We start from the raw sequence: 19,963 nt of genomic DNA on the forward strand, positions 1-19,963 counted from the left end.
AATTTACTAGTAAAAAATATTAATCCATCGTAACTGTAATAATAATTTATTTAATTCTCTCTAGCTGGGCTCAAATTCAATCGGATCGTTGCCCTTCCAAAGCTGCCATTTCTCCAAAACCCTCGCAGTCACTCCAAAAGACAATTTCAAGCTTCCAATAGCTTTAGGAACAATCACATGTTCCTGTGAAATGGCTTTGAAAAATTTCCTATTGACGGTGGCCGGAGTAAGCGCCGTGATTTTGCTGATGAGGAGTGACGTCAAACAGTCAGCTTCCATCTTCCGCCGCAACGTCTGTCACATCCGTAACTGGCTTGAAGAAGAGTCTACCGCAGCCGCCAAGTATGCTCCTTTAAAAATTATTGCTTTTTTTTGCATCGAAGATGATTAGTTTTTCGTTGTTTTCCTTTCACTTTCGTTATGTTTCACTATATTTTCGACTTTTGTTAGGTTATGGTTCTCTGGATGATTCCATTTATTGCTAATATTAGGCAATCAATGCGCTTTGCCTACTGCATAATTTTTTTTGCACAGAAGATAGCTTATGAAATATGGGCTTGGATGCTTTGGTTTGATAAGGCCGTCCAAATGGGTTTATGTTATTTGTTTTGTTTGGTGAAATGCTGATTAAAATTATCAATAATTCTTTGATGAGGAGTGTTCTTAGTAACATGACGATCTTCTTATTTTTGTAAAAGCTATTCAAGTTTTATTACCAAAATATAATTTTTTTTGGTGTGAGCATGAATCCTTTACCTATGTGTGACGTAATGAAAGGAAATGGAGAAGGCAAGACCGAAGGAGATACCTGAGAAAGACATTCCCAAAGAGAACAAGCACCAGAGCTTCTTGATATCTAGGAGGCTGAGCATGGTTGAAGTGTGACTCCATATGAAATTTTTTGAGCATATATGTGTACATTAGTTTTAGAGTAATTGATCCTTTGTTTTTTTTCCCTTCATGTATCTACTGCTTATAATGTATTTTGAAGTTGGAATTTTGAATATTCGGAGTTACTAATCACTTTTTTTTCTCAAGAATTTGGTGTACAGTTGCTGATTAATGGAATTATCATGCAAACTTGCTTCTTATGTTAGTCATGGTGAATCAATGGTGGTTCGATGATAGACACATACTCCCCTTATAATTATTGATGCTAACAAATAACAATGATTGTCATGTATAAAATCTGAGTGATGCAGGTTGTGTTTTGGTGTTTGTGATTGCATCTTTGTTGTGATTTATAGGATACCCAGTTACTTGTTGTCCCATTTCAAAAAATGAAGATTATTTATAAACCCAAATAAGTGTTGGTGTTCGATCTACAAGTGATCCATGTTTGTCTAACTGTTATGCTGACTTCTGAATCATCAAAGGCTTAGTGCCTCTTCCCCTGATCAGCTGATGTTAGAACCCTCGAGTCGTTATGTGATATTGTTGGTGAATTTGTTTAAACTGGATCGTTCGACTAAGGAAAACAGTCAAATATTAAAAGCTCATTTGGGTCTCTACTTCAACAAAAAGATTGATCAGATCCTCACTAGCAGTGGTGCTACAATTCATGTTCATTTCATGAATTGTACATATTACAAATGTGAATGTTGTAACAGAAGATTGAACTAAGATGATATATTGCATGTCGTTCTATGAAATCCTATAGCTTTTGACCTACTGGACTATGACTATCGACGTGTATCCGACTTCATATTTTTATGTAAATTGTAAATCCACGTATTATGCTACTCGTTCCTATCACGGACTATTCTCTCAAACTCACTCGCAATATGATATCGTTATTAAAGTTAGTTACGATTCAACAACGCAATAAAAATAATAGCACAATCAAGAATAAATCAAAAGTCGATAGATGAATTAACTAAACTCGGTTTCGGGGTAGGATCCCCTTAAATTCCAACAAATAATGTAAATTAGCTACTAGAATTCATGACCAAACTAAGCAAAACAATATTTAAACAAGAGATATTAAATTAAAAATACTAGACGTGACGAAAACACGAAGAACGTTGCCCGAAAATCTTGAAATGTTCAACTCCAAGCTTTCTCCAAGACTTTTTCTCTCTTCAAAACAATGGTGGCTGCTGAATAATGTCTCTTTTTCGTCCCCTAGGGTTCTTTTGTGCAGCCATATACCTTCCAAGTTGAGTACAAGCCAATTAAGAAACTTGCCTTATTTACTCGCACTGGGGCGGTCATGTTTTACCGCCCTAGTGCGAGATCTTCTGCAATGTTGCTCGCTTCACATGCCTCTCGCACAGGTGCAGTCAAGTTTTACTGCCCTAGCGCGAGGCCATCTGTTGATTCTTCAGCCTCTCGCGCTGGGGCGGTCAAGTTTTACCGCCCTAGCGCGAGGTGTTCTGCCCGGCCTCCTTAATTTTGCTTTTCTCGCGCTGGGGAGGTCAAGAATTACCGCCCCAACGTGAGGCCTTCTGCCCAATGCCTTCTTGGCTTCTGCATGCGCTGGGGCAGTCAAGTATTACCGCCCCAACGCCAAGTGGTTTGTCCTCAGAGTTGAATTTTCTCTTTTCCGTCGTTTTTCCTGCACATTCATACAACTCAGTGAGCAATGATCAAATGCAATAACTTAAGATGAAATGAACAAAATGCAGACTTCATGCAACCAAAACGATACAAACTAAGACTCACACGATGCACTAAAATACGTAAATATGACCTCTATCAACCCCCCATACTAACCTTTTGCTCGCCCTCGAGCAAAATAGGTTGCAGGACACAACAACACAAGAAGTATCATGTCAGTGCATTCATGGTTCTGGTCTGCCTTAACGATTATCAATGAATATTTTATCCATTCACGCAAGACACTAGTTCCGCATTTCACCACGAAGTTTCAGTCACTGCAATCTTTCATGGATTTAAAAACCTGTGTGTGTGTGCAATGTTGGCTCAAGCATCATGCACTTCCATAGTAAAATTTTCAACGCTGTAAGAGACTTCAATCAACACATCAGTATATACACAATCCCTCTCTCACATCCCTCTTCACTAGTTACCGATTCGCAGCACAGATAGTTAGGACTCGTCAGAAATAAATCAACATAGGATATGGGTATTTCGACTAGATTGAAACGGGAAACGAGGGAGGTACAGTGATGTATCATTTTTGCACATTCAAATTTTGCATCTGATTTTCTTAAACTCCATACATCTCCATTCTTTTAGCCTAGGAATAAAATTTCATCCTTTTATTTGGCTCCCCCACACCTTACAACACCAATTTTTTTTCGTGCAGCATACTTTTCTTAATTTTCTGTCCTCCCTCAGATATGAACAAGAAATATGGGTGTGTGACTTTGGTCCAATCTCAAGGGTGCATCAATAAGGTTAGACACGGCTAGATATACGGGTACAAGTATCGCAATATAATTATTATCGATAAGCTCAGTTCAATGAATTGGTCTAGCAGAGATGTGCCTAACTCATCCTCGTCCTGCTAGACAGTGTTCGTGTCAAGGGATGTGTTCAAGTTCAAGTCACCTAGTGCATCTCAAATTCCCCACAAACAATGTCTAAGTTAACTATGTAATGCATTTTCTGTTGCCAACATTTGTGCTGAAAATTTCATTATCCAATTAAGATTTTCATGCATCAACCACTCGTGTGCTCTAAACTAGTGTCGTGACAACAATGGACATGCGCATGTATGACCCATTCAACATCATCATTGGCTACCACATACAAATCTAGCACCAACTATAAATCAGTTCTCAAATGACAACACAAATAACACGAGACAAATGCAATACGAAAGACGAACTAAACAAACAACCTAAACACAAAATAACCAAACTAAACACCCACCCCCCAAACAGAAACATGCCATGTCCCCAGTGCACAAAACAACTAAACAAGTAGATAAACGAACATAGTAACTAAAAATGGATGCTAAACAGAATGCAGTCGAAATGAAGTAGATAAAACGAATGCAAAGAAAAGGAAAACACGAAGACTCCCCTGATCACTGCTCATCCTCGTCGTCCTCGGGTGGTGCAACTCCTGGCTCCTGATCGTCCGGCTGAGGGTAATCATAGCAGAATGGGAACGAGGGTGGGAATGCCGGCGGTGGTGGATAGGGGAAGAATAGGGCAATGCTAGAGCTGTGTATGGACTGCTGGATTTGAGAGAAGATCAGTGGCCCACATTAATCGAAATACCCACCATCAGTGCGTAGAATAGGATGGCTCGGTCTTTTTGAACTTCACTGGTATGGGACACCGACATCAACTGCTTGGATAGAAAAGCATACCACATCGCGGGCCTGAACAACAAATGTTTTTCCAGAATACAACTCGGAGTCTTCCAAATAGCTACCAGGTAACAGATAGTTTGCATAATTAACTCAAAATCCGGGTTGGCTATCAACTCCTCTAAAGCAGATTCATCAACCATAGGGGTAACCAACAATTCATTCAGGGTGGCTGAGTCAAAAGATATTAACTTACCCCGCACCATAGTCATTCCATCAGTCCTCTCGGCAGCGTTGGCATAAAATTCACACACAATCGGAATCACCGCAGCCTTGGGTGTAGCACAAAAAGACTCCCAACCTCGTTTCTCAATATCATGCAAAAGATGTAATGCTCTAGAGGAGAAATAAAACCCCCGTTCCGGAATGGGGCGCCTATGCACTTTGGCGTGTTCATACCGATTTCGGGCTTTCTCATTCACAAATGTACCTCTATTATCGGACAAAGAGGAGGAAGAGACGTGTGTTGCCTTAGATTTATTTGGAGCCATTGTTGAATGCGGAGGTGGGCGAGATAAGCGAACCACGACAAGTGCCTTGCCACTTAGGAAAGCGGAGCGGAGTCACCGGCTTGCGTGAATGGCGTGGGAACTTAGGGACTCAAGTACCTACAAATCGAGAGGGAGATACGGATGGTGAGGGATGAATTTCAGAGGAAAATTGCGAAGGGGAGATTTTGTGTGTGCGCAGAGTGAGAGAAAGAAGAGAAGGGGGCGGCTTTATAACGCGGCGCGCTGGGGCGGTCCAATTATACCGCCCTACCCTCTGTCGAAACAAATTTCATTGGCGCGCTGGGGCAATCAAGTTATACCGCCCTAGCGCGAAGCTCTCTGTCCACGAAGTGCCAGTGAGGTGTGCTGGGGCGGTCAAGAATTACCGCCCTAGCGCAAACTGCTCTGCTTCTGACTTAGCTTTATATATATAACTATATATATATATATATATAACAATAAAAACAACCAACATCTAATTTAAAAACTCAACTAAATAAAAGAAAAAATTAAAAGCGAGTAGGAAGAGAAAGAAATTAGTTCTCAATTTATATTCGAGAGCTAGACTGTAGGTTCCTCTCAGTTCTAATTGTTTTGGAATCAAGCGACTCCAATTTGTGGCTCCACTGTGCCGCCCAAATAATGCTTCAATCATTGAGCATTGACTGTGAACGGCTCATTTGTTCCATCTCTCAAAGTTACGGCTCCCGAGGGGAACACTTTGGTGATCATATAAGGGCCCGTCCATCTTGACTTGAGTTTGCCAGGAAACAGACGCAACTTGGAGTTGTATAGCAGCACCGCTTCGCCTTCTTTGAATTCCCTTGGCAATATGTGTTTGTTGTGTGCTTGCTTTGTATGCTCCTCGTAGGTCAACACCAGATCATAGACTTGACATCTAATTTCTTCCAATTGGTCCAACTGCAGCAATATGTGTTCACCTGCAAGAGCAAAATCAAGATTTAGCGCTTTTGTTGCCCAATAAGCTCTATGTTCTAACTCAACAGGTAAATGACATGCATTTCCAAAAAATAGCCTATGCATTGTCGTGTCTATAGGTATCTTAAAAGCAGTCATATACGCCCAAAGTGCGTCATCTAACCTCAACGACCAGTCCTTTCGATTTATCCCCACAACCTTCTCCAGAATCCTCTTGATCTCGCGATTCGACACCTCAAATTGACCACTTGTTTGGGGGTGATAGGGAGTGGAGATTTTATGAGTGACCCCAAATTTGCCCAAAAGTTGTTCAAAAAGTTTATTGCAAAAATGGTGCCATCATCCCTAATGATCGCTCGTGGTGTTCCAAATCTATTGAAAATATTTTTTAAAAAAAATTTCAGCACCACTTGAGCATCATTCGTTGCATATGATTCCGCCTCGACCCATTTGAAACATAGTCAACCGCAACCAAAATGTATTTTTCCGTAAACGAAGTTGGAAACGGTCCCATGAAATCTATCCCCCAAACATTAAAGACTTCACACTCCGTAATATTATTTAAAGGCATCTCATGGATATTAGAAATGTTACCTGTGCGCTGGCATCTATCACAAGTGAGGACAAACGAACGTGCATCTTTAAATAGAGTTGGCCAATAAAAGCCACATCCGAGTACCTTGGATGCCATTCGTGTGGGTACAAATTGACCACCTACCTCGCGGTCATGACAGTGGATAAGAATCGATCACATCTCTTCCTCCGTTACACATCTCCTTATCATGGCATCTGCACAGATTTTGAAAAAGAAAGGTTCTTCTTTCACGTCCGAGAAGAATTTCTTTCTTTGGTGGGTCAGCCTGTAACAAAAAATACTAGACGTGACGAAAACACGAAGAACGTTGCCCGAAAATCTTGAAATGTTCAACTCCAAGCTTTCTCCAAGACTTTTTCTCTCTTCAAAACCTTGGTGGCTGCTGAATAATGTCTCTTTTAAGTCCCCTAGGGTTCTTTTGTGCAGCCACATAACTTCCAAGTTGAATACAAGCCAATTAAGAAACTTTCCTTATTTACTCGCACTGGGGTGGCATGTTTTACCGCCCTAGCGCGAGATCTTCTGCAATGTTGCTCGCTTCACATGCCTCTCGCACTGGGCAGTCAAGTTTTACTGCCAAAGCGCGAGGCCTTCTGTTGATTCTTCAGCCTCTCGCACTGGGGTGGTCAAGTTTTACCGCCCTAGCGCGAGGTGTTCTGTCCGGCCTCCTTAATTTTGCTTTACTCGCGCACCGCCCCAACGCGAGGCCTTCTGCCCAATGCCTTCTTGGCTTCTGCATGCGCTGCGGTCAAGTATTATCGCCCCAGCGCCAAGTGGTCTGTCCTCAGAGTTGAATTTTCTCTTTTCCGTCGTTTTTCCTGCACATTCATACAACTCAGTGAGCAATGATCAAATGCAATAACTTAAGATGAAATGAACAAAATGCAGACTTCATGCAACCAAAACGATACAAACTAAGACTCACACGATGCACTAAAATACGTAAATATGACCTCTATCAACCCCCCATTCTAACATTTTGCTCGCCCTCGAGCAAAATAGGTTGCAGGACACAACAACACAAGAAGTATCATGTTAGTGCATTCATGGTTCTGGTCTGCCTTAATGATTATCAATGAATATTTTATCCATTCACGCAAGACACTAGTTCCGCATTTCACCACGAAGTTTCAGTCACTGCAATCTTTCATGGATTTAAAAACCTGTGTGTGTGTGCAATGTTGGCTCAAGCATCATGCATTTCCATAGTAAAATTTTCAACGCTGTAAGAGACTTCAATCAACACGTCAGTATACACAATCCCTCTCTCACATCCCTCTTCACTAGTTACCGATTCGCAGCACAGATAGTTAGGACTCGTCAGAGATAAATCAATATTATTTCGACTAGGCTGAAACGGGAAACGAGGGGGGTACAGTGATGTATCATTTGTGCACATTCAAATTTTGCATCTGATTTTCTTAAACTCTATACATCTCCATTCTTTTAGCCTAGGAATAAAATTTCATTCTTTTATTTGGCTGCCCCACACCTTACAACACCAATTTTTTTTTTCGTGCAGCATACTTTTCTTATTTTTCTGTCCTCCCTCAGATATGAACAAGAAATATGGGTGTGTGGCTTTGGTCCAATCTCAAGGGTGCAGCATCAATAAGGTTAGACACGGCTAGATATACGGGTACAAGTATCGCAATATAATTATTATCGATAAGCTCAGTTCACTGAATTGGTCTAGCAGAGATGTGCCTAACTCATCCTCGTCCTGCTAGACAGTGTTCGTATCAAGGGATGTGTTCAAGTTCAAGTCACCTAGTGCATCTCAAATTCCCCACAAACAATGTCTAAGTTCACTATGTCATGCATTTTCTGTTGCCAACATTTGTGCTGAAAATTTCATTATCCAATTAAGATTTTCATGCATCAACCACTCGTGTGCTCTAAACTAGTGCCGTGACAACAATGGACATGCGCATGTATGACCCATTCAACATCATCATTGGCTACCACCACATACAAATCTAGCACCAACTATAAATCAGTTCTCAAATGACAACACAAATAACTCGAGACAAATGCAATACGAAAGACGAACTAAACAAACAACCTCAATACAAAATAACCAAACTAAACACCCACCCCCCAAACAAAAACATGCCATGTCTCCAGTGCACAAAACAACTAAACAAGTAGATAAACGAACATAGTAACTAAAAATGGATGCTAAACAGAATGCAGTCGAAATGAAGTAGATAAAACGAATGCAAAGAAAAGGAAAACACGAAGACTCCCCTGATCACTGCTCATCCTCATCGTCCTCGGGTGGTGCAACTCCTGGCTCCTGATCGTCCGGCTGAGGGTAAGCATAGTAGAATGGGAACGGGGGCGGGAATGCCGGCGGTGGTGGATAGGGGAAGAATAGGGCAATGCTAGAGCTGTGTATGGACTGCTGGATTTGAGAGAAGATCAGTGGCCCACATTAATCGAAATACCCACCATCAGTGCGTAGAATAGGATGGCTCGGTCTTTTTGAACTTCACTGGTACGGGACACCGACATCAACCGCTTGGATAGAAAAGCATACCATATCGCGGGCCTGAACAACAAATGTTTTTCCAGAATACAACTCGGAGTCTTCCAAATAGCTACCAGGTAACAGATAGTTTTCATAATTAACTCAAAATCCGGGTTGGTTATCAACTCCTCTAAAGCAGATTCATCAACCATAGGGGTAACCAACAATTCATTCAGGGTGGCTGAGTCAAAAGATATTAACTTACCCCGCACCATAGCCATTCCATCAGTCCTCTCGGCAGCGTTGGCATAAAATTCACACACAATCGGAATCACCGCAGCCTTGGGTGTAGCACAAAAAGACTCCCAACCTCATTTCTCAATATCATGCAAAAGATGTAATGCTCTAGAGGAGAAATCAAACCCCCGTTCCGGAATGGGGCGCCTATGCTCTTTGGCGTGTTCATACCGATTTCGGGCTTTCTCATTCAAAAATTTACCTCTATTATCGGACAAAGAGGAGGAAGAGACATGTGTTGCCTTAGATTTATTTGGAGCCATTGTTGAATGCGGAGGTGGGCGAGATAAGCGAACCACGACAAGTGCCTTGCCACTTAGGAAAGGGGAGCGGAGTCACCGGCTTGCGTGAATGGCGTGGGAACTTAGGGACTCAAGTACCTACAAATCGAGATGGAGATACGGATGGTGAGGGATGAATTTCAGAGGAAAATTGCGAAGGGGAGATTTTGTGTGTGCGCAGAGTGAGAGAAAGAAGAGAAGGGGGCGGCTTTATAACGCGGCGCGCTGGGGCGGTCCAATTATACCGCCCTACCCTCTGTCGAAACAAATTTCATTGGCGCGCTGGGGCAATCAAGTTATACCGCCCTAGCGCGAAGCTCTCTGTCCACGAAGTGCCAGTGAGGTGTGCTGGGGCGGTCAAGAATTTGAACACGTCATCTCGAGCTATGCCAAACTAATACAACTCTAATTCAACTCAGTGAAGTAATTAAATCTCTTTAGTTATTTATCAAGAGTGAATTGCATGTCGTTTTATGAAATCTTCTAGCTTTCGACCTACTGGACTATGACTATCGACGTGTATTCATATTTCTATGTAAATTGTAAATCCACATATTATGCTATTCGTTCCTATCACGAGCTATTCTCGAACTCACTCGCAATATGATATTGTTATTAAATTTAGTTACGCTTCAACAATGCAATAAAAATAATAACACAATCAAGAATAAATCAAAAGCCGATAGATAGATTAAATAAACTCGGTTTCGGGGTAGGATCTCATTAAATCCCAACAAATAATGTAAATTAACTACTAGAATTCATGATCAAACTAAGCAAAACAATATTTAAACAAGAGAAATTAAATTAGAAATATTAGACATGACGAAAACGCGAAGAACATTGCCTGGAAATCTTGAAATCTTCAACTCTAAGCTTTCTCGGAGCCTTTTACTCTCTTTAAAACCTTGGTGTCTGCTGAATAATGTCTCTTTTTCGTCCTCTAGGGTTCTTTTGTGCAGCCATACACCTTCCAAGTTGAATGCAATTCAATTGGGAAACTTGCCTTATTTACTCGCGCTGGGGCGGTCAAGTTTTACAGCGCGAGCGCGAGGTCTTCTGCAATGTTGCTCGCTTGGCATGTCTCTCGCGCTGGGGCAGTCAAGAATTAGCGCCCTAGTGCGAGCCCTTCTACCCAACGCCTTCTTGGATTCTGCATGCGCTAGGGCGGTCAAGTATTATCATCCCAGTGCCAAGTGGTCTGTCCTCAAAGTTGAATTTTCTCCTTTTCCGTCATTTTTCCTGCACATTCATACAATTCGGTGATCGGCGATCAAATGCAATAACTTAAGAAGAGATTAACAAAATGCAGACTTCATGCAACCAAAACGATACAAACTAAGACTCACACGATGCACTAAAATACGTAAATATGACCTCTATCATTGAATTTGTTGGGGCCCGTGCTCCTGATTAATCTTTAATGACCAAACAACCAGGATTTATTAATGTAAACAGCAAAAGCGATTAAAAATTTTTCTTTTGGGTCAATAGAAATTTCGGCATGACCTCCCCGTAAGTAAGACATCCCAAAAATTTTCAAGCAACATATATATACTCGAAATAAAGTCATAACATCAATTAACAACCTTATAGCCGCACTGGCCAGGACTAGCATATACAAAGCCGACAAGGCTCGCTCACTCAACAACAATCCAAAACATCATAAAAGTAACAGTACATCTACACAGGGCATTCCCTGGCAAAAGTATGACTCCATAATATAATATCTGGGAATTCTCAATCACAATCCAACTACTGGACACCGCTACCTGACGCTCCACCAGCCGCGTCAAATCCTACTGGATAACCTGCTATGGCATCAAAAACAACCACAACATAAAAAAAACGAGGGGTCGGGCCCCAGTACGACGAACCACAGTAATATTACGACAAATATAACTGACATGAAATAAAATCAAGTAAAATGCAATGAAATGCGTGTCGGTAACAACAAAATAATGGATACCAAAGCGGAGTCCAAATGAAACGCATCAGCAACCGTAACAGTGGCCACCCGTGCCAGGACTGCAGCAACGTAATATCATGTCGCCGCTCATCCATGCACGTAGCATCGAGGGTACGGGAGCGACCAGCTCAGTCCTCATGCAAGTCATCAGGAGTGCTAATCCTACCCACCCAGTCCATCGATGACGCAACAACTCGATAGATCAGTAATGATAGTAATCAACGGGGTCAAGGCTCGAAATGCTATGCACTAATAAGATCAACTCAAATAAATGCATGAATGCAATCATGTATTCACATAAGCACATAAAACACGCTATAACTCATTACAAAATACTCAACGTCATCTCACGTCATAATAGACGTCGTAATGAAAACAGTTCGTACGTACCTCAACTGGACTTTAATTACCACAAAATATCTTAAATATATCTCGAAATTTCAATCCTGTGGCAAAATTATTTATCGCACGTCAATTCCTATCTTAGTTAAAAAATCAAGAAATTTATCGAAAGTAATTCCAAAATTCACATTAAATTTCCAGAACTTATAATTTCAAATCACAACATCTTAACGGTGTCCGACTAGCGCATGTACAGCTCAAAAATCGAAATGTCCCAACTTATAATTCTGAAAATTCGAAATTCAGCAAATAAATCTCTGAAAACGTCGATAAATACCTCGAATCGACTCAATAATTCACCTACAATTAATAATACAACATATATCAATTGTTGAAATTCGAATCAGTCAAAATACCCAAAATTTTGAAACCCTAAAATCATAATTATACCTCAAGGCTTCGAAGTAGAGTTCTAGAAAACTTAAACCGAGAGTTTCCTCACAAATTCCGGCGAAAACGAGCGGCGTTCTCCGACGGACTCGAAAAGTATCGTGAGATTTCTGTGCAAAATGGGTATCAATGCGTAGCTTGCGACGAGAGCTATCCGAAAATGTATTTCTTTTAATTTTCCGGCGACCGGAGCGGCTAGAATCGAAGGTCAAAGCTTCGAAATTGAAAAAGAAAGAAAGGAAGATGAAGCTTTCGGTGCTGGAGGAAAACGGGGAGAGAGAGAAATTTTTTACGTTTATCTCTTTTTTTTTATTTATTTACTATTTATCCTTGCTTAAATTTTTTGGGCTTGGCTTGGGGTGTACGGGCTGGGCTCTCACAGAATTGCATAAATCCATGCGAGTTAGTGTTACTGTACGGTGAATTGAATAACAAGTGAGAAGAGTTGATCATGTTGGGGGCAAGAGATGAGGCTGATGAATCAAGAAAGAGCTCTTGGTATCGAATGATAAACAGCATTAGTGTAAAATTGATTAACAAAATGTGAGCATGTACATGATCTCCAGCAACCAAGAAGTTCATAGAACGGTAAAATTTTAGATTTGGAAAAATGTGATTGACTGGCATGTTTCAGGAATATGAGCTTAATGTGTTGGAGCCAGCCGCCCTAGGTATTTGAATGTTTGATGACTGCGAATTCTGGTAAACTAGAATAGAGGCTTCGACAAGGACTACAATTCTATGTCCGTAGACTAAGGCTTCCGAAGCCCCTACCCTTTACAAATCGTGACTTTTTCTTTATACTGATTAATTATTTTGTCGATAACAATTGACTAACCGATTACAACTAAATGTCCTAGGACGGTCATTTAAAAACGTAGTAATTATAAGTTGTGGGAGTAATTTTATTGCAAGGGAGTGTAATAATTCATTTCACACCATAAATTATAACAATAAAAAAATAAAATCAAATTGATTACTTTTCTTATCCGATCCATCAGATTAAACGGATGAATTTGTATTCAATTTATTTTTTAAACTTATTCAAGCAGTTTTCGAAATGGACCCAACTTGATACGTGTGCATCTTTCATATTTATTATCAAATTATTATTGTTATTTTACTGTAGCAACTTCTGTTAATAATTATATTTAGTTGTTGTAATGATTTTAGTATTTTGAATCGAGGGCCAACTTTGTGAAATACGTCTCAATCACATCATTACTACAGGAGTTGATATGCGCAGCTGTGTTGATTAATTAATCAAAATTTGAACTTGACACTCTCTTGGTCAACAATTGTGCAAGCATCCATCCATCGATCTACCAAACTTACCCTAAAATGCATGGCCTACAGTGTGCCTAAAGTTTAGCCCGATTCACATTTCACATCAAACAATTATGCAACCAAGTTGTCCTACTTCATCAGAACGTACAAATTAAATGGGATGAGAATCCTAGGGACTTCCCCCAATTGACATTTTTAAAGAAGAATTTTACTCCTCGTCTGCAAAGTTGCTACGGCGACAAGGCTTCTTTGAAAAACAGTCTGTTAGTTCTGCAGTATTCTAATTTTGCATATGCTTCTTCCCACTCTTTTCATAGTTTACCTCCACCAAAACATATGAAATTCACTATATCTTGAATACAGTCATTAGGGTTCCTCGGCACAAGATTCATAAATAAGTTACGATTTACATGCCATGATTGCATGAAATCAAGCTCAAATAAATTCATAAAACTTAATATAATAGACTATAAACTTCACATGTAGGATCGCATCCGAGGCCTAACCAAAGACTGGCCACCATCGACGTATATAGTTGTACCGGTCATGTACCTTGACCCATCACTTATCAAATAAATAACAGTTGAAGCCAAGTCTTTCTCAACGTCAAGCCACCGATGTAAGGGCGTGGCTTGCTTTACCAATTTCTGCGCCCTTTCCTTCCCAACTGAAGTAGGGTACTCATCGTCAAGATGCAAGCCGCGAGCAATTGCATTTACTCTTATCTGATGCTTCCCAATCTCCATTGCTGATGCCTGCCCATCATTTGTAAAGTAAATTTTTAGCATGGTAAAGAACAGAATGAATTCTTCAGGTAGCTATATTGAGACATAAAAATCAATAAAGAAATCAGTAATCACCATAACCAATTAACACAATGAAAAAAATTAGTTGAGACCAGAATACGCTACAAACTTACCCGCACTAACTGATGCACTCCAGCCAAACATGAACCATATGCTGCCGCTCCTTGATATAACCCTCTTTCGGCTCCAATTATAGAGGTTAAGAATACGATGGATCCCCCCGATTGCTGATCACGCATTGTTTTACCCACAGCTTTTAATAGATACCATGGAGCCATAAAATTGATTTTGACAATATTTTTGAATTCATCTTCTGGTAAAGACAGAGGATCATGCATCTTTCCTGTTTCATTCAAAATAATAAGTCGATACTCTTGTACTTTCTTACTAGCACACATGTGATTACAGCGCCGCCTAATTGAAAATAAGGACCATCCAACACAACTATTGTTTACATGTACCACATGTTCTTGCAAGGTATGGACATAAAAAATGTGGATAGATGTGAATATGAAACCTCCTCGTTAGTGGTACGACAGAAACCAAACATTAGGAAAATGAAACCCTTGAATTCTTCGTTGCAAAACTTGATTAGAAAACTAAAGATGGTTTTTTTCCAATGAAATAGAAGGTGCGATTAAGATTTAAGATTGAGGCAAGCTGTCGAAGCGACGCTTGTAATACTACAGGCTCTTAAAGACCAATCAGCACGAAATACGGACTAAACAGAAAGTTGGAAGCCGTGCAGAAAGGCATAGAGTGCTTTACCTTCATAGGAATAGCAATTGACGAAAGCATCCAAACTTCCCAAGATTCTCTTGGCCGTGCCGACAGCTTCTTCAAAAACCGCTGCTTTCTCTTCTTTCATATCCAACCCCACTACCTCTACCGCATCACGGCGACCATCTAAGGACACCTCTATCTTCTCCACTGCTCTCCTCAATTGCCCATCGTCCCCCATCAAAACTAGCCTAGGTCGATCCCGTCAAATCAGAGCAACAAACAGGAGAAAGAAGAAGAAGAATTAATGGCGTACCTGCAAAGAAGAATTAATGGCGTACCTGCAACCGTGCTGAAGTAAATGACGGGCAATGTTGAGAGAGATTTCATCTCCATTGGAGGTAAGCAAGACCTTCTTTCTTGGATTTTCCATGCTGCAGCTACCAACGACCAAACGAGCTGGCTCACATCAGAAATCAGTACACATCAACGATTAACTAAAACATCAATACCACAAAAACACCAAAAATGGATATGTCTCTTAACATCAAACCCACAAAAACACCAAAAATGGATATGTCAGAATACAAGCTCCTAATCCCCTGTTAATTAACATTAAAACATAAACAAACAACAAAGCAACGTCCAAGATGACAGTAACAGGCAGATTATCGTATAAATAATTGGCGATTAGATTATAATAATCATACACACAAAAGTAATTCGAGAGAGGAAACCTCGAAGCGAACAGGAAGAGAGACGTACTGAAGATGAATCGAGAGTCGGTGATTGTATTTCCACACACGGGGTGGGTAGGTATCAATAATTTTAATTTAAATTATTTTGCTTCAGACACGTGGCAATCATCCGCCAACAGCGCCATCTAGTATCACGAACTTTTTTTAAAATTAAAATTTGTTGATTGGGAGGATAAATTATACATAAAAAATATATATATAATAAAAACATTTGAGTCAATAATAAAGATTAAATATTACGAATTTGTCAATAAATAAATCTAGTGGTATGAAACATTTGAATTTGACAAAATTTAACGAAATAATCCTCAATAACATCGCAACTTTTGCACATATCAATAACTCCAAATCATATGAAATTTTGTTTGATAAGTATCATCGTTAAAGGGGTATTTGCAATAAAATAATAATAAGTATCATGTCTAAATAAAAATATATATTTTTTTTAATCTAAAAAATATAAAAATAGAATACAACCATTTTAGATCAATCAACGCCTGACTTTGGGAACAAATTTTGATTTCTCGGACCTCTTATGAGGCCGAACGCTCAAGGCCCGACCCAATAAGGTAAACCTATCAATACATGTTTCACTTCTCTTCTCCGGCTAAAAGTCGGTCGCTCCCGCCTCTCTCTCTTACTTATCTTCTCTCCGCTAAGGTAAATATTTTCATTATTTTTCTTTTTCGTTAAATAAGGGTTTGATTCTTGTTTTAAAAGACTTGCATTTGGTCAATCAGTCAGTCAGTCAATTCGTTAAATTAAATATCTTTTCGGTTAAGGTTTGGAATGGTATGATCCTACACAGACTTTCTTTGGCAACAGTTTAATATTCATTTGTGCATGGCTTGAACATAAGTTAAGAATGGGATGCACCCCGGCGAGTTTCAGAATTTACTGATTCTTTTGTAACGAGTTTTGAGAGATAAATTGTTTTGGAAATAATCATGAATTATTGGGTGAAGTACCATATTCAATTTACGAAGTGAATATAGGATACCTTTAAAAAGCAACAAATTTCTCAATTCATGTTGGGTGTTTCAAAAATAATAATCAGCAATCTTGGGATTAATAGCCACCCAGAAGCTACTTCGTTTAAGCAGAAGAAAGTAAGGATCTCAATTTTATTTTACAAAAACATTAGTCTTTCTTAAATTCTAGAATCTTGTCCCAGAATTCCTAATAATTTTGTAGACAGCCTTGTATAGATTCATATTTTACATCCCCCTTTTGGTCTTCCCATCTTTTTATTAGCTAGACATCCATATTGGATCGACTGCTACTTCAAGGCTCAAGCTGCTAATATTGTTGCAAATCTCTAATTTTGAACTTTATTTTCTTTGCATACGTACGACTGACTGCTATTTGATGGTATATTTTAAAGACATTTCTGGTATTATCCGAAGTTGAAGTGAAATAACTACCTATAAGGAGAGATGCTTTATGGGATTGTCAAGTGTCAAATTTGGCTTGCCCACTTGTAATTAGGGATGTAAATAAACCAAACTGCTCGCGAGCTTTTCGGATCTCGACTCGTTAAAAAGCTCGTTCGGGCTCGTTCGTTAAGCTTATCGAGCCGAGCTTGAGATTAATGATGTTCGGCTCGTTAGCTCGTGAACATGTTCGATAATAGGTTCGTGAGCTCAAAATTGAGCTCGGCTCGTGAGCTCGAGCTCGGCTCGTTTAAGTGGTTCACGAGCTCGGGCTCGAGCTCGGCTCGTTTAGGTAGATCGTGAGCTCGAATTTGAGATAATTAATGAGTTATAATATTAAAATAATTATGTATGATAAATAATAATAAATTAAAAATTAAAAATTATATTAAAAATGTGAATGTTATGGAAATAATGGCATATTCCCGTAACCTCATCCTCATCTATTCCAAATCCCAAACCCTATTCAGCTATTCCCGTAACCTCACCTATTCCCCCCGAATCCGCGCCTCCCGACCTCCGCCCCCCGTCGCCGAGGGTCTCCGGTCGTAGCCCAGGTCCGGTCGACCATTATCGAAGCAGAAATCGGTAGATTTGAGCGTGTATAGGTAGCGAGACCCATTTCCCGTCCACCTCTAAACCGCGTACGATTTCCGACGATTCTCCGTTCTTCCGTCGGCGCCGAGGGCTGAAAATCCTTGTACCGTCTGGGTCGACTTTGATTGAGGCGTGAATCGAGAGTTTGGAGATCGTATAGGTCGCGAACCCTAGCTCTGATTCTGGTTTGGTTTCATCTCCAAATACAGTGGGCAAAACAATTAGAGACAAAAGTTCAAAAGTTTCAGCCTCTCAGGTGTGTTTGAATATTGCTGCTACGACAATGAATTTAGTCTACTTAAGAAACTCATATTGTCATATAGAGTCCAGTTTCTGTTTAAAACTCTGGCTGAATGAGATTTTCTTGTTTCCCTTAACGTCTGTTTTTGTAGATACGGTATGTTTCTGTATTCTTGATTACTGCAATGAGGGTAACAGTAACTAGTTTATTTCACCGTATTAAAGAGTGTTTTCTGTACGAGCTGGGTGGATTGGTTGAATGCAATATTATGAGTATTGTAATCTGTTGGTACTAATTAATGTATTTATTGTTGTTCATCAGCTCCAAACATGTCGACTCCAAACACATCATCTGCTCAAGAATCATGCACAACTCATGTTGTGGGAGGAGTTCAACCAAGTGCAAATGATACCAATGAAACTTCTCAAAGCAAGGTTGTGGTTGAACTTGATAATATTCAAGATGAAGGTGATAATCCATATGCCCCGAAGAAAAGGAAACGCACATCTCCTGTATGGATTGATTTTAAAGAGATTATTCTTTCAGATGGGTTGATAAAGGCTGAATGTATTCATTGCAAACATCGAATGACATATACTAATTCTGGTCCTACATCACATTTACTTAGGCATAGCAGAAGTTGTATAAGGAAGCGGATGAACGAGAAAGGACAAAAAAATATAAGTATAAGCACAACCATGTCGGAGTCAGAATCTGTTAATGCAGTGCAGAATTTCAGATACGATCAAGCGAAGATTAGGGATATTGTCTCTCACATGATTATTGTTCATGAATTGCCATTCGTCTTTGCAGAGTATGAATTGTTCAACTTACTGATGAAGAATTCTAGTCCACATTATCAAAAAATCAGTCGTGCCACTGCCAAGAAAGATTGTATTACTTCTTATGAAATAGAGAAGAAAAAATTAGTGACAGAATTAAAGGACATAAATAGGGTCAGTGTGACTACGGATTTATGGAGGTCTGATCAGAAAATTTCATATATGGTTGTCACTTGTCATTATGTGGACTTCAGTTGGAATTTGCAAAAGCGGAATTTGAATTTTTGTGATGTCCCCCCACCTCATACAGGTATAGTTGTTTGTGATGTGTTGAATAAGTGTTTGGTTGAATGGGGAATTGAAAACAAGGTGTGGACAATCACAGTTGATAATGCTACATACAATGATGTAGCTATTCGGATGTTGAAAGAGAATCTCTCTTATAAAAACAATCTTCCTCTCGGTGGAAAATTGTTTCATGTGAGATGTTGTGCGCATATCTTGAATCTTTTGGTACAAGATGGGCTTTCGGAGATACAAAATATTATTTCCAATGTGCGTGAGAGTGTGAAACACATATCTGCCTCAGAGTTTCGTCTTAATATTTTCAGTGAAATTGCAAAACAGTTGCAATTATCTTCAAAGAAACTAGTAATGGATTGTTGCACTAGGTGGAATGCAACATATTGCATGTTGTCTACTGCTCTAGAGTTCAAGGACGTCTTCCCAAGATATCAACAAAGGGATCCTACTTATAACACTTTGCCAAGTGAGGAGGATTGGGAGAAAGTCCGTGTAATTTGTTCTTTTCTTCAAGAACTTAATGAAGTCACCCACATCATTTCAGGTAATAATATTAAACTTGAATCTTGTTTCTTAATAAAATTGTTTATTGTCTGAATATCTAATATAGTTATCTACATTTTTCAGGTTCAGAATATCCAACTTCAAATTTGTTTCTACCTGAACTTTATAACATAAAGAGGTTGTTGAATAATACAAGTATGGGTGAAGGTAGTTTCATGAAAGATATGAAGACTAAATTCGACAAGTATTGGGGTCAATGTAACTTGTTAATTTCTATGGCAGCTGTATTAGATCCAAGGAATAAGATGAAGTTGATCGAATGGTGTAATGCCCGGAAATTTAATCCTAGTAATCTGTAATTATTGATTTATAATTTGATATGATTATGAAAGGATTAACCGAGACACGAT

General features: G+C 39.5%; 3 protein-coding genes and 1 long non-coding RNA gene across 5 annotated transcripts; 1 reads left to right on the forward strand and 3 right to left on the reverse strand.

Moving 5' to 3' along the window:
* Window positions 1-5,427: 5,427 nt before the first annotated feature.
* Window positions 5,428-5,853, reverse strand: LOC142521850 (uncharacterized). Its single transcript, XM_075625024.1, has one exon. It carries the CDS (start codon window positions 5,851-5,853, stop codon window positions 5,428-5,430), a length of 426 nt encoding a protein of 141 aa, XP_075481139.1.
* Window positions 5,854-10,894: 5,041 nt separating this feature from the next.
* Window positions 10,895-12,406, reverse strand: LOC142522720 (uncharacterized). Of its 2 annotated transcripts, XR_012814514.1 has the most exons (4): window positions 12,123-12,406; window positions 12,010-12,032; window positions 11,331-11,776; window positions 10,895-11,172 (listed from the first exon to the last, which is right to left on the reverse strand). It is a non-coding gene; the product is annotated as an uncharacterized LOC142522720 (long non-coding RNA). The 2 variants fall into 2 exon arrangements; XR_012814512.1 differs by having other exon boundaries at window positions 10,895-11,776.
* Window positions 12,407-13,748: 1,342 nt separating this feature from the next.
* LOC142522487 (uncharacterized) lies at window positions 13,749-15,461 on the reverse strand. Its single transcript, XM_075625924.1, has 4 exons — window positions 15,277-15,461; window positions 14,984-15,186; window positions 14,329-14,558; window positions 13,749-14,164 (listed from the first exon to the last, which is right to left on the reverse strand). The coding sequence occupies exons 1-4, from the start codon at window positions 15,366-15,368 to the stop codon at window positions 13,886-13,888; spliced, it is 804 nt and encodes a 267-aa protein (XP_075482039.1). The 5' UTR covers window positions 15,369-15,461; the 3' UTR covers window positions 13,749-13,885.
* Window positions 15,462-17,279: 1,818 nt separating this feature from the next.
* Window positions 17,280-19,912, forward strand: LOC142523042 (zinc finger BED domain-containing protein RICESLEEPER 2-like). Its single transcript, XM_075626682.1, has 2 exons — window positions 17,280-19,593; window positions 19,677-19,912. Exons 1-2 carry the CDS (start codon window positions 18,294-18,296, stop codon window positions 19,910-19,912), a joined length of 1,536 nt encoding a protein of 511 aa, XP_075482797.1. The 5' UTR covers window positions 17,280-18,293.
* Window positions 19,913-19,963: the final 51 nt, after the last annotated feature.

Source organism: Primulina tabacum, chromosome 13 (genome assembly GCF_025594145.1).
Source record: "Primulina tabacum isolate GXHZ01 chromosome 13, ASM2559414v2, whole genome shotgun sequence".
NCBI lineage: Eukaryota > Viridiplantae > Streptophyta > Magnoliopsida > Lamiales > Gesneriaceae > Primulina > Primulina tabacum.

What these genes read in the sequence shown, in the direction of transcription:
- LOC142521850 (XM_075625024.1), bottom strand. Translation starts at nt 5,853, where the DNA reads ATGACTGCTTTTAAGATACCTATAGACACGACAATGCATAGGCTATTT.
- LOC142522487 (XM_075625924.1), bottom strand. Translation starts at nt 15,368, where the DNA reads ATGGAAAATCCAAGAAAGAAGGTCTTGCTTACCTCCAATGGAGATGAA. An exon ending in CAATTGCTATTCCTATGAAG is followed by an intron (nt 14,559 to 14,983) that starts GTAAAGCACTCT and finishes TGAATGAAACAG; the next exon opens with GAAAGATGCATGATCCTCTG. An exon ending in GAGTGCATCAGTTAGTGCGG is followed by an intron (nt 14,165 to 14,328) that starts GTAAGTTTGTAG and finishes AATGATGGGCAG; the next exon opens with GCATCAGCAATGGAGATTGG.
- LOC142523042 (XM_075626682.1), top strand. Translation starts at nt 18,294, where the DNA reads ATGTCGACTCCAAACACATCATCTGCTCAAGAATCATGCACAACTCAT. An exon ending in AGTCACCCACATCATTTCAG is followed by an intron (nt 19,594 to 19,676) that starts GTAATAATATTA and finishes TACATTTTTCAG; the next exon opens with GTTCAGAATATCCAACTTCA.